General features: G+C 35.2%; 1 protein-coding gene across 3 annotated transcripts in view; it reads left to right on the plus strand.

Moving 5' to 3' along the window:
* The first annotated feature begins 353 nt into the window (after positions 1 to 353).
* Positions 354 to 15,429, plus strand: part of LOC113121052 (low density lipoprotein receptor adapter protein 1-B-like) — a 35,232-nt gene continuing 20,156 nt past the window's right edge. For all 3 annotated transcript variants that reach the window (XM_026291277.1, XM_026291276.1, XM_026291278.1), the window contains exon 1: positions 354 to 628. In XM_026291277.1, coding sequence (XP_026147062.1) covers positions 544 to 628 — 85 coding nt within the window. In that variant the 5' untranslated portion in view covers positions 354 to 543. The remainder of the gene's footprint in view (positions 629 to 15,429) is intronic.

Raw genomic sequence — 15,429 nt, forward strand, 5'->3', positions numbered from 1 at the left:
AGGGTTGACTATTTCAGATCATCCAGTAGCTACAATACATAAAGTAGCCTAATAAAAATGAGAGAAACATTTATTTTCTTAAAACTATGATGTAGTTTTTTGGAAAATTTAATAAGAGGAAACTGGTAACAGGGTTGACACACAACACGTGAGACACAAGTTCAAATATGTTTTTGATCCAAATAAATAGATAACTAAATAATGCGTAAACCGATATAGCCTAAATTACATTGTTAAAATCTTTGTTTTCGTTGGTCACAAAATGACCATATGTTCGCTCCAAGTTCGAAGGACTGTTCTTCTCATTTGATCAGTCATGAAATGTCAGCGGTTGTGTGTGAAGGGAACAGCTCGTGGATCTCCGTCAGTCAGTCAGGCAGTGAAGGGTTAATGTTACTGTACAGATACAGGACTGTGAGCTGGTGTCTATAGGCTGCTCGTGTCCACTCGCTCCATTACTCGCTGCATGCTACTCTACTTTCCCCATTCCCACAGTGAGCACCAAAGAAGAGCTCTGCACCTGCTCTGCAGACACCTTCCAGCATGGATGCGTTAAAATCCGCCGGGAGAGCAATAATCAAAAGTCCCGGAGTTCCGCGGCACACATGGGGAACGTCCAAGCATGAAAGTGAGTAGCCTACCTTCGTTTTTCTCTGTTTACATTTACTGACTACAACTGCATCAGTGCTGCTGTTCATGCAATGAAACAACCTATTTTACCAGTTAAGTGATAGATAGATAGATAGATAGATAGATAGATAGATAGATAGATAGATAGATAGATAGATAGATAGATAGATAGATAATGCAATTCTATTTGCTTTATTGTTAATATAGTTAGCTTTTAGTTGTCTCTGCATTTTTTGAGATATTCATCTGTATTTTTAATAACAGTTCATTCTAATTAGGAATTTCCTGGAGCGTGTAGGCTATTATATAGGATCCTTGTCTAATATTGACCCCATATTGATAACAGTCTGGTTACTGTAAAAATATATTTTTCTCACTTTTTCCTTGTGTGTGTAAGAAAATCCAATTAGATCTCATAGATGTTACCACTGAACGGTTCAAGGTTGACTGGCTTTATGAAATGTGTTGAAACTTGGTCAGGCTCGGAGAGACAGCCGGCCACGCTGTGCAAATAAAATCACAGTTCCAACTTTAACACTTCCACTGACTCCAAATCACACTTCATCCATTTATGCTGTAATAACTGAATCAGTTGGCTGGTCCTGTCAGCTTTTGTTCTGTCAGGAGGAGGAAGAATTTAGGGCTCTGTATGGAAAGAGGGCAGTGGTTTTCTGAGACAGCCCGTGTCACATCAGCGGTGACAGGCAGGAGCCTGAGGTCATTCTGACGTGTGAGATGTGAAGTTCATGAGGCACTCTGGGGCCAAAACATCCCTTTTCCACTTAAACTGTGTGCTAGGCATACAGCTGGAGGAAATCAGTCTTGTGTTGCTGAGATTATGTATATTTACTAAAAACCAAGACAATTAGCATAATGAATTATTCAAATCAACAGTTGTGTCTTGGGAATTTAGCTCCCAGATTAAATGTTCATGATTTGATCTGTAATGGCTTTCTGTCTTTCTAGCAGTGCTTTGTATTTCAAAGAGGATCAAGTGCACAAGGGTTAATTGTTGAAAACATGACAAAAAAAAGGTTTTTGGTCTACTGGCAAAATTTCTCACAAAATGAATATTATATAGAATCATTCTTGAGGATGATTCAAGATTTCAGTTACACTTTTTTAAAGGAAGAGTAAAGTGTAAAAATTGTATTGATATTTACTCACTCTGTATGCATTTGTTTTCATCAGATGAACACATAAAAAAGTCTGTTTTTGTATGAATAAAAGTCATTGGGATTCAAAACAAAGAAATGTATGCTTTTAATTGGCAAGGACACACTAAATTGATCAAAAGTGATCGATAGATCGGCACTCTTCATTTGTAATGTTACAAAAGATTTTCATTTTAAATAAATGTTGTTCTATTGAATTCATCAAACAAAAAGGTGTGTCATGGTTCCCACAAAACGGTCTTCAGCAGCTCAACTCTTTCAAGTTTGATAAAAATGTTTCTTGAGCAGCAAATTAGCATATTAGAATGATTTCTGAAATTACTTAATCCTAGGGTAATGTTGCTGAAAATTCAGCTTCGTCATCAGGAATAAATTACATTTTAAAATATATTCAAACAGAATTCACATTTAGAAATTCACATTTTTTCCAATTATTAAGTGTTTGAAACACAGTTTAAAAAAAAAAGATTAAACTTTTGTGCGTCCATACAAAACAACAGTGAAATTAATTAAATATTTTTAACTCAAAGGGGAGCAGATTCTAGTACAGCATACTAACAAGTGAATAATGAACTGTTTTTGTACTGGTCTGATGAATATTCATTGGAGGCTGGTGTTGTCTCTCAAGTGTGCAGTTGACTTGATGAAGGTCAGAGTTTTCACTGGCTTTCATTAAAAGTGAAATTTCATGTTTTATGTTGCCAAAAGAGAAAGTTCAAGCTAAAATATCACATTTGGGCTTTTTTTAGATGTTTTTTTTTTATTATTTAGATAGTTGGTGTGTGTAATGTCATGCACACACCAAGGAGAAGTCACTATCAATTCTCGCTATGTCATTAAAATAACACTGACAGTTCCAAAGGTCACATTAGTTGCTGCAAGTGTTTGATGCATTTCTTGGTTTTTATACTGCATACAGTTGCAATTTCCAGTGCAATAACCCCTGGGTGGGAAATAACAGGTGTGAGCAGTAACTTCCCTTCTTATCTAAAGTAGACATAAGGAACATGAACTATCCCTTTAAGTGAAGCAGACATTCTGGCTTTGGATGAACCAGTTACAGGAAGTATGTCAGCAAATTGATCACATTGTGACCAGGCACAGTGTGAAGGACAGGGAAGTTACACTGACATCAGAGAACTGGTCTCCATGTGTCATTTTCAATTATAAGAAATGGATAAGGTGACCGTGCAGACTGACACACACGAGCAACGTGGATAGAACATTCTTTCACCCACTGACACACAAATGCATACATTTGCTCATGTATACTACAGTTCAAAAGTCGCTTATGCACTTTATTTGTTCTATTTTAAAATGTAATTCATTCCTGTGATTGCAAAGCTGAATTTCCTGCATAATAACTCCAGTCTTCAGTGTCACATGATTTTTCAGAAATCAATCTTATATTCTGATTTGCTGCTTATGGAACATCTCTTATTTTGATAAAAATTTTTAAATAGTTGTGCTACTTAATGTGTTTGTGGAAACATTACTAATTTTTTTCTGGATTCCCTGATTAATAGAAAGTTCAAAAGAACAGCGTTTATTTGAATATAAATATTTTTCATCCTGTCACGTTTGAATGATTTTTAATTCATAAAAGTATACATGTTGTTGCCCAATTTTTTAACAGTATAATGTATGCACATATGTATAGTGAAGAAAAATATTCTGTACAACATCGAATCAATGAATGAAGTGTACATCTGAGCTGATCTTAAGAATGTTCTCTGCGAAAAAGCAGAATTTTTATTCTTTATCATGTACCATTCTCATTATTTTTGATTTATGGTTTCTTGTGTCAGGTTCTTTTGCTAGATACTGAAGGAGTCTTGACTGTTTTTGCTAAGATTACCTACATTTTATTATTCAGCCTATGCATGTTAAATAATTTATTATGCAAATTAGAAGCTAGTGCCATATAGCATATTCTTTATATTAATTTTTAGCTGAAATTTATTTAGATATTTCACCCATATTGACTTTGTTTTGCTAAATGCTTAGAATAACTATGAATCTGCACCAAGTTCATGGTTCATTCATTTCTTCAGATAGCTGGGGTTCAAGAGTATCTATTATGTTCAAGGTTAGCTGATAAACAGTGGTTTCCTCTGTGAATTCTATGTTTCATGCGCTATAAAGAGGCTATTTTGTGTGCTTTCTGACTGCACTTGAGGTTTTCAGATGGGAGCTCTTGTAATAAAGAAGTCTTTCGTCATCAATAAGCACCAGCGTTCATACAAACTGGGTGAAAAACTCACACTCACAACCATTTTTCTAAATCAAGTGTGTGCAATGCTGTGTGAAAAGACCCTATTAGGTTTTAAAAGGGTTCATTTCAGAGTGTGTCCAGCAATAAAGACTGAGACTATCTTTCCTCTCCCTTAATTAGGACTCAATTCTGACCTGGAAGGCACGAAGGAGAAAGAGAGAGAGAAATGGACACACTCCTTTATTACTTCTGGCCTCGGTGACTCCCAGACATTGTTATTGTGATCACCCTCAGACACTGTGACAGCCGTGTGCAACAGCCTGTCTGGCTTTAATCGTGTCTCAGCACAGACCACTCAGGTTCAACAATAAAGGTTAGAATTTTGTAAAAAAAAAAATTAAAAAAAAAGAAGAAGACATTAGCCCTTATGCCCTGGGTGACAAAATCAACCTAGCCTGTGAATCAGGACCGGAATAAACAAACAGATGTTCATACTGCATTTATTTAATTAACATAAATTTGCTGCTTGCTCAATTTACTTAATTAAAATGAAATAATGAAATCTGATTTAATCATGTGCAATCAATTTAAATAAACAGAAGTTTATTGAATGCATTTGAATACTTTTCATGTTGTTGATGTAGCATTGCACATAGAAATTAGAAATCAGGGAATTTTCTGTTACCAGTATGTAAAGATGGGTGATATGACTAAACTTATATATCAATATGAGTAATTTTATTTCACGATAACAATATATATAAAAATATATTTATTTTTGCTTTAAATAAGGTCTTTATTATATCAACATTTTTGATACCATATACATTTCATAATTCTTGTCACCAGCGTCAGTATCACAAAAAATGTATACTAACCTAAATTTACTGAATTCTTATTTATTTTATCAAGAGCAGTTAGAGATTTCCTCTTTGTTGCTGTTTGATTCACATGAATGACAGACAGTAGGAATATTAGACTGCTGTCACTTTAAGAGCTGCACGGATCCAATATACTGTTACACATGTGTTTTCTTTCTCAGATATTTGTTTTCACTTATTACTAAATAATATTACCAAAACTAACTTATCCTAAATTACTATGTTTATGAGGTTACTTGAAAAGACGGGTATTTTGACACATACAAGTGTGTATTTAACAGTTTAAGGCCTGTAAAGTGTTAAAAATGAACACAATGCTCTTGTGCTTTATAAGAACTGCCTTCACGTGCGCGCTTCTCTGACAGTGCTCAGAAACAGTGCTCTTTCAGTGTGTGCACATATAGTGAAATAACTTCTCTTTTGCTGCTAACTGTGTTTCTGCTTAAAATCACTTGTTTTAACCACAATGCTTAATGTAACGTCACATGAACATGTAACTGCGATAGAGAGGCCCACTTAGAGAAACCATTCACTCGTATACCTAATCTTTAGACCAAGTCTGCAAAACTATAATCACATGACATGCTTTAAACTTAGCAAAGCTCTAAACACAGTTCTGTACATTGCACACATCATTCAAAACTAACATTTCTTTTGTTTAATTTGGGAAACTGGCATTTTAATGCCACACATTTACTGATGACCTACACACAGCGATCATGTGTCAAAACATTTGTTCACTTGCAATTCTGTTGTATCTATATTGCACAAAGTGCTTTATAAATAAAGCTTGCCCGCGTGTTCAATATAGATATATAGATGGAAAATTCATCAGTTGTACATACAGTAAATACAGTATATACAGTATGTGCATATGCATGTATGTGCGAGAGCTATGAAAGACTCCTGTTCTTCACTGCAATGCACTGCAAGGACACACAACAGTAGTGTTTTACATTTTTCACATCTTTGTGTAGTTTGGTTTATATGTCGCTAATTATTTTATGTTTGTGTGTAGCGTTACTATGCAAAAATAAAATGTTACAATTAATTAGACGAAGGTTTATAGCTTCCTTGAGATCACTTAGCTTATACTATATCTCCAAACCATTTAATTTTCAAATAGTTATTGCATAAACAAAGCAATGGAAGGTCAGTGGACACACTGTATCCCATTGTTTGGAAACGCAAAATATTATGAAGCTTTGCGAAGCACGTACCAATCACTAATGTGCACTATTGCTAATTACCAGTTAACCAACTTTAATTTCAGATTAAGTAAACCCATTTTTAATATTTGGAACCTCTTCCAAAGCCCGACAATTGTCTTAATGCTGTGGATGTGAATATCTGGATGTCAGTTTGAAATGCTATGAGCTTTGCTGTTTTGATGTGTTCTAAAGTGAATATTACATTTTGACTGTTTCTTTTTTTTCTGGATCAAATATAAATGCATTCAGTTTGAACTGCCAGCTCTCACATCTGTCAGCAAAAGGAGAATTTAGCTTCCCATGCCTTCTTTTTAAACCAAATGAACCAGTCTCTCTGTTTTCCCCTTTTTTGGATTTGTTTGTTATGTATCTCTCAAATCACTAACAAATAAGAGCAAAATCCCTTCAGACCTCAGAATAGGTCTCTCTCTCCCTCTCTGTATCTCAGTCTTTCTTTCTTTGTCATTATTTTTCCTTAGTGTCTGTGAACATAGAGACTCCCTGTGGTTTGTTCCCTGCAGGTTATGAATAAAAGAGGAGAAAAGGATTTTGGAGAGAGAAACAGATGCACAATGTGGCCACACTCAAGACACAACCTGCAAAAACCAAACAAGGAATCAGGGCCATACTTTACAATAAAACTTTGCATTCATGTTACAGTTTACAATTAGATGTAATGTTATTGTGATCATGTTTTGTTCTCAAAAACAAACAAAACAAAAACATTATTAGGGAAGTTAAGGTAATGTAGGTTGAGCTTATTTTACTGTGTATAATTAATAAATGCATGCATTTGCATATAATTCCCTGAGTTTCCCCTTAAACAACACACACTTTTGATTTAAATTCATATATGCAATTGAAAGTAGTTCTTTCTAGTCATTCTTAGAAGTTGCATAGGATTTTTCATTAAACTGAACCTGCTTTATCTCTGATAGACTGAGAGAGCGGTCAATGATAAAGTCCTCCCAAATATTGATTTTCTTTGTTCTCTTCATGTTCACCAAAACTAAACAGCATTATACACCTGCATTAGATTATACTGATCCATTGCCATACACAAGCATTGAGATTACTCTAAAAATATTTCCCTTAGTCGAATCATAGATTGTGTTGACAACATTATATTCTTATTCCTAAATTCTATTTTGCAATTTATAATATTACTGTTTCTCTCAAGAAATGTGCATTCCAACTGTATGTTAAATTAAATATGCATGTACACCTCTCCCATAGTTCTCCCAGCATACAGAGAAAGAGTAATGCACACACTGACTGCATGAGAATCAGCCGTCACATCCTCCCACAGAGCGATCCGTGACATCCAAACCTTGCTTCCTGTTTGACAACCTGGACATGCATCAGGGAGAAATTTGACACTCATTCTGTCTCTCGTCCTGTTTCTCTTTCTGCCCCTTCCCGCTCTTCTGACAGCTCTCTTTTTCTCTGTTGATTTTAGGTGCCTGTGATTTCCTATAAAATATTCCCTTGTTAAAAAGCAGTCTTTTATTCTATTTTAGTCCTTCCGTGCTGCCAGCATTACCCCCAGTGAACCTTGTCACTGATAGTGTCTCTTCGTCTGTCTGTCACTCAGCTCGACTTGCTCTCGGTGTCTTTTATCTGTGCTGTTGGGCTCAGTGGGATTCAAACGGCTCGGCTCACTCAGACTGAACACCTGAAACTACAGCTGATCAGACTGATGAGCTGTCTCAACCACTGTGTTTCAACTAACTTTTATGTTTGATTATACGTTTCATACGCATAAGTAGAATATTCTATTAATAACACTGATAAATCTTTTATATGACTGACATTTGGACTATGACTATTTTGGATTTTCTGTACAAAACAATTGTTTATTATAAAATGGATACTTCTGGTCCTTGATTCTGTTGGTTGAGCCATGTTCGAAGCTGTTGTGAATTACACTACAAACATACACCTTTGTTTACTTCTGTGTGTTGGAACCAAAACTTTTCCAAAAGTTTCTGAGGAACTACATAGTTTGGTGGAAGAATATTTTTTTTCTTATTATTTATACCATTACACTTTATTTGTTCTGTTTTATTCTGTGAAACCTTACTACGTATATGGAATAACTGTTTATAAAAGCAATAAGGACAGTGAAGCCGTGGTTTACAGTGAATTTACAACAGCTGAGGGGGTTAGCTGTTATAGTTATTTATATCACCTCCTAGCTGTTATAGATTCACTGTAAACCATGGCTTCATGGGGCTTATTGATTTATATTAATTTAGTGTTCAGAAATATGTGTTTAGTGTAAATTATATTCTTTCCTTTTACTTTTTTTCCCCTTATTTCAGAGACCCCTATGATATAAAAATGTGATAACAGTAATGATAATAAATGCTGTGTTTTCCTTCACTGAAGAATCCTGAAAAATATCAAAGAAAATATTAAGCAGCATAACTTTTTTTGGAAAAAACCCCACCAAACTACATATATATATATATATATTCTACTGTTTGATGATAAAACACTGTAATAAAATAAAATAAAGCATTAAGCAAAAATAATGAAAAAGCAAAAAAGAAAACAAATAATGTTCAGTAGTGTAACACCTGTTAGAAAATCTAAGCATAATAATATTTTTGCATTTATTCGTGTTTTTTATTTGTGGTCTCTAAGACCACACTTTTGGCAGGATACTTGTAACAGTTCTCACAAATTGAAAAAAAAAAAGCCATGAAGAAACAACTTTCAATATTAAGCATATCTTTTGAGCTATTATAGCAGTCACAGGGTCTCTCAGAATCCAAACCAAATCTGACAATAATCTGACAAGAAATCCACTAAATAGGTCATAAATATTGACCACAAATATAGTGTTTAGATGTGACTGAACCTCCTTAGTCGATCAGAAAGAATAATGGATAGTGTTCATTTTAGCGTGCTGAGCTTGCTGCTGTACTGCATCTATCCTTTGGCAGTGTCTTCAGTGTTGACCCTTAACCTCTGTCATTACTGAGTGCATGCAGGGTGTTCAGAATGGCTGCTCAGAACCAACTAAAACCCACCAATCAGCAGCATGTGGAGGAGCTGCATTAGTGCCAAACTCCCATGGGACACCACTTACAACATACACACCAGCTGAGGCCCTGTGATACACAGACATCAGCGTATTAAGCCCATACAGTTGTATTCTATTACTGGGCTCTTAGAGGATGAATTTCTGGTGAAGGTGTTTCTAAATATTCACTGGTAAAAAGATTAAACTGTTTTCTAATCCATTAGTTACATTAATCGAACACCAGCAAATGAAGGCATGATTGTACACAGAATATATAGTGACCAGTTTGCAATTTAAAATGTTTCAAGCAATATTTCACTCAAAAATAAACATTTTCTGAAAATGTACTCAACCTCAGGCTTGTTTTTTCATAGGAACGGATTTGGAGAGTTTTTGAGTGAACTATTCCTTTAACTATGATTTACCTATCTTATATGCTTCAGTCAATTTATGGATTTCTACATGCATTTCCCGGATCATTTTTCTTATGTGAAACTATGTGCTCCCACTTAAAAACTCATATATTTTGTAAAAGACATGAGTTTCGCCTACCTGCTCTTATCTGGCAACACATCCCGCTGAAAAGCAGACCTTGATGAATGGTTTTAAACATAACCTTTGCAAATATGTGACCTACAGCCAATAGTGTTGCCCGCTTCAGGACAAAACCATAAAAAGTGCTGAGGAAGCACCCATATCTCATAGAGTTTTGAATAAGCCTTAGAAACTTTTATTTAATTGATGTATTCTTTTAACTTGGACCTTCATTTTAACTCTATGTGCTTTTCCAATACTCAAAAAGTGAGCAATAAAAATCTCAGACATTGTTTTCATGCATTCAGATAATTTCAGAAACAAAGGTGTGTGTCTGGCTTCAGATACATTGTGACATACAAAACATGTTTACGTTTTCTTAAAACCAGATGCTAATGTGCATGCTGTTCAGTATAAACACAACCTGAGAGCACGAAGTCTGAGCCGCTGTTGTGCTGCTGATAAGACTCAAAGCTTCTGTGATTTTCTGTGAAGAAACATTTTGCATTGCATTTGTATTACTTTGAGTTCAAAAAAAGCAAATAATCCTAATCATAATCATTTTTATGTATGAGGATTTGAGGTGAAAATGTCTGTATGATAAATGTTTACACTTTGTTCTGAACATTTAGTCAAGCTTGAGAAGGAAGACTGGCTTATTTTGTAACAGTAAATTATAATTCTTGCAGATTATTAGTGATGTGCAAAGAAAACTAGGAACTAAATGTATGTGTCATTTCCAATCATGCTGTAATTTTGTATAATATCAATAATTTATGTGTAAAACAGCTATGAAATGACCTTTAGAAAACAAAAAAGTCTGCCATTTAATCACAAAACTGTTAAAAATGTAATTGTAAATATGTTCTATATTGATAAGGCAGCCCGTGTATTAGTTCCCATTGGTTGGCAAGTCGAGCAGAGAGTCATTAATTCATCCAGATTTGGAAGAAAATTCCCCTTCAGTCGCCTGGAGGCAGGAGATGTTGTCTTTCTTCTTTCAGTCATACTGTAAGACAGACCTTGCGTTCTGTTCATTAATTCCATTCGCACTGTCATGAATATGAGTGATAACACTCGTAACTACAGGCCCCTGAGACTGAGAACACTTTAGTGGAAAGGAAACTGTGAACAGAGATGAATGAGGGTTATTCTCACAGAATTCTTCCGTTTTAATAATTAGTTTAAATAATAAGATTCGGTTGCATTGAAAAATCACGCTGGCTCATTATTTTTATTTAAAAAACTGGAATTTATGTAACTTTTTAACTCTATTTCAGCTATATTTTTTTCATTCACTTCTGCATCACGAAAAGCAAAGAATTTTATTAAAGGGACACTAAGTAGGAATTACTCCCATCTAGTGGTGAAATTGTATTTTGCATTCAAACTAATTTTGCTCTCCAGCGCCTCGCTTTTTCAAATGCGCGTTGCATCTACGGTAGGCGATATGTACCAAAAAGCTTTGACAGGATGTCTTCTAATAGCACTTCGTCGAGTTTTCCTTCAGGTGAACAGGTGTGTTATTTCAAACAAACTGCAACATGACAACTAACAAACGAATGTTACAGTATGAATTACTGACTGTGGAAAACATGAAATATTGTAATTAGTAGTTATGTCTAATTTATTCGTTATATTTTCTGAATTATATGCATTGTTAGATATAAAAATAATATTATAATATAGATTGTAACACTGACTTACCTGTCGAGAAGAAAACTGGCCACTTCAGCGTCTCTTTTGAAATCTTTATCAAGCATTAGCTCTTTCCACCTAGAAAAAGCTTCCCCGACATTAACTCTTGTTTTCTGTAATCTACGGTCACGTTTCCTTTTACGTTCTATTTTTGACTGTTTTGGCGACGATGTTTTCTTCTCCTGTGGCGCGGCATATGTATGGTCCATAATAAGAATGCAATCCAGACTTTTAAACTTGCCGGTGCAGTTTCAAGCGCCTCTCACTGCTCTGCACCTGCGTTTCTGGCTCTGACCGAAAACGCGCTGTGGAAACGCGTTGGCTTAGTACTTTTTGTCCCTCTCTGCTATTATAGTTTTGCAAGATGGCGGAACTACATGGAAGCCTCCGTCGACCTACCCGTCCCATGTATATAAAGATAATAAATTCTTCATTTACGAGGATTAGTTTAAACATTGGCATAGGTATTTGTACACCATTGAGGGCATATTTATGAATAAAAATATTGATTTTAGATAATAAAATACCTAAAAAGTTACTTATTGTCCCTTTAACTAAAGCGCAAGTTTTTTTTATAATTTTGATATTCCGTTTTATTTATTTTTTCACATTTTCTGAATTCATGTTTGTATTGTTTTCATGTCTGCAGCATTATTATGCATCTAGACCAGCTTTTAAAAATGAGTCACAGGACTGCACGATAATAAAAGATGTTAGATTTATCTGCTGTATTATCATTCAGAAATGATGTAATATTCATTTTAACATTGTTATATACATAATTTGATGACTATAATTCTTTCCCAGAGTTTAGTGTGTGCTATTCTGACTGCTGAGGTTTAATAACAACCCACACTGTAGGACTGTCTTATGCCCAGTGACTTTTGTTACTAGGCAACGGAGCTTGGTTTGACACTAGCGTGGTTGTCCTGAGCAGAGAAATTTGATGAATATACGGCATGATCAACACAGCTTCGGATCTGAGAAGACAAAATTAAATATTGACACCTCTTATTCCTCTTCAGCAATGCACACGTAACTGAACAGTCTCCTTCACTCTTAGAAATGAAGGTTCTAAATAGAATCATCAATGTTTTATGGCTTGATACGACATGAGAACCTTTGAGTACACCACCAATAAATGAAAGAAACATTAAGAATATTTGCAATCACTCATATAGCCAATTGAAGTACCTTACAGCAAAAAATGAAGCTTCTTCAATGGTTTTTTGCAGCAGCTTCAGTTTTTAGTGTGTATTCCACGTATGGGCTGATGGAATCAGTTCTATTCCCAAACTCCTCTTCCCTCCCTCTCAGCCGTATCATGTCCTATATTCTGTCAAGGTAATGTCCTAGATTTTTCCCAGCACTCATTATTTTGATACTTAATGGCAGAGCAGAGATCAGAGGCCTTTTTATTCAGCTGCTGTCAGCACAAAGTAAAACAGTTTATTTTTCTTTGATGGCTCGAACTATTCAAGTCTGAGGTGTTTTATATTCAACAATATCTACGTGATCCATAAAAATGCTAGTGCAGAATCATTCCTGGAATCTGGCATTTGATTTACAGTTGCTACGGGCAACTGTCCTGCCTGTGTGTCCATGTGTGAGCTCATGTTTTAATTATTCATCGTATCATGTAAATGCAGTTGTTATATTTACTGGGATTCAGCACGCTCAAGTATTCATTTGACTTCTGAGTGTAAATGAGACCATTATGTAGCCTATGTTGTATTGATATATCTGTGACTGGCTATCTCACTTGCTCTCCTTCAGTTGTCACAGTTTAAGGCATCCATTGGCTCGGTGAAAACACACTCTTTGGTCCTTAAGAAAAACAAAATAAATACCCTTAAAAGAAGGATAGGGATAGTTCACCCAAAAAAAGAAAAGAAAGAAAATTCTGTTAACATTTACTCACCGTCATGTTGTTCCAAACCTGAATTTGAGATTCTTTCTTCTGCTAAACATATTGTAAGCAAAGCTATTTTGGTATCCAATCAACCATAGAAAAAAATACTATGGAAGTCAATGAGAAGCCTGAAAAGCCTAAAATGACCTTTAAAAGGTACATAACATACACAGTTTCACCTAATCTCATGTTAATCTTGAGTACCTATAGAGTAGTACTGCATCCTTCATATATCCCAAAAGTTTTTAGTTTTATCATACGTATAAAAGAAAAATACAGCTTTCTGATTCTCTCTGGAAAAAGCCGAGCTTCTGGAGGTGTGCCGTCAATGAAATGATGAGAACACACAAAGGCACTTGCTACACTCCGTTGCTGCCCCGGAAAACAAACTACATCCACTGTTCGTGTAACGCTGGGTTCTTTGGGAAGCTGAAATTGGTAAACTTTCCCTCACATCCAAAAACACACTTATTTGGAGACATTCTCAAACAAATCCCATGTAGCACTGGCAATGATTTCCAAATGAAGTGCGTTGATGTGCGCGGTCTCGCTCTCCTCTGGTCAATGTGTGTGCACGGGCGCTTTCTGAGAGAAATGCTCATATAAGGAGTTCCACCATCGACTACGTCATTAAATCCACGATCGAAAAAAACAGCCGAAACCTGTACCAACCCAGAAGTAAGATTTTCAGCACAAAAATTCTCTGTCATTCGTACAAATTTTTTTTTTTTACTTTGGTCATGTTTAGCATGAGAATCAATCTCTTTACACTGTGAACAACTCTGAATACATGAAACACCATTGTAGCCCCCCTCTAAAGAATGTTGTGTACATACGCTCTTATTATGTAAGCACACAAACCTTCCCGCAAAAGTGTGAGAATTTTTCTAAAAATAACCTTTACACAATGGTTAGTTGTAGTCCTCGATTCTGATTGGTCAGCAGCTGTGTTTTATTCGTGATACAGCATGCTATATGACCGCTTCACTCAAAAGTGCACAACTCCCTCAGCAACACAATCCTTACTGTAATGGAAGTGCTAAAACTGTTCCATGTATTAGGCTATGTATTTCAGCAAAACGGTTTCATATTCATTTAACAAAGTATGAGCTTGCATTATCTTGCATCATTCACCTTAAATTTTGAGACTACCGCCTTCCCCTGCCAAAGAGACTATTTCTGTGAGTATGAGTACGTGTATGGAAGCCATCAATTTCGGAAGTGAGGCGGGAATATTTCTGTATTAATAAGTTTTCTGTTTCAGGCAGGATTCTGCATGTCCATATGTCCATCAATCTACAGTGTAATGAGGCTTGCACACTGCACTATGCCGCAATTCGGAAAACACGTTGTCTTTACCTTATTGTTTACTTAAAGAAGGTTGTGTTTTCCTTTTTTACTAAACTGATATATATATATATATATATATATATATATATATATATATATATATATATATATATATATATATATATATATATATATATATATATCTCATTTTCTATATAAAAAACTTATATTCAACATATTGAAAATGTTTGTTTATAAATAAAACTTAATACCGCTAGAGAATGTTGTAAATATGTCTTTAATAGGTTAGCACACAAAAACCTCTCTGCAACATTTTGAGATTATTTGTTATAAAATAAAGTCCTGAAAATAACCATTAGTGAGCCCAGCATGTAGATTTTCCCAGAAAGGTACCATACAGCGATAATAGTGGAATGTTCTGTGTTTGTTGGGAGATTCCAGATTTCAGCCCAACCCTTTTAAATGCTTCTGACAAAATATTAATATGCTAAACAGCATGTTTCAGTAAAATTATTTTGATTTAAAACTTAAAAAGCATAAGGTTTGCATCACAGAGACATTAACATGCGGCAAGATCAGTCTGGAGAAATGCCATGCATCCTTTGTGTAGTGTCACAGCACGTCTCAGCGTCTGTGGTAATCGCATTTTACGTTTGCACAAATCGGATCACTCTATCACACAGACACACATGCACCAACCCAGACGACAAATTATGCGCTGTTAAAAATGCCACTCACACCAAACAAACACACATCATCCTGCCGTTGGCCAAACCTGTAAAAATCCAATTACTACCTTGCTTTATTTGTTTTACTTTATTGTCATAACCT

This window comes from Carassius auratus, chromosome 20, assembly GCF_003368295.1.
Source record: "Carassius auratus strain Wakin chromosome 20, ASM336829v1, whole genome shotgun sequence".
Lineage (NCBI taxonomy): Eukaryota > Metazoa > Chordata > Actinopteri > Cypriniformes > Cyprinidae > Carassius > Carassius auratus.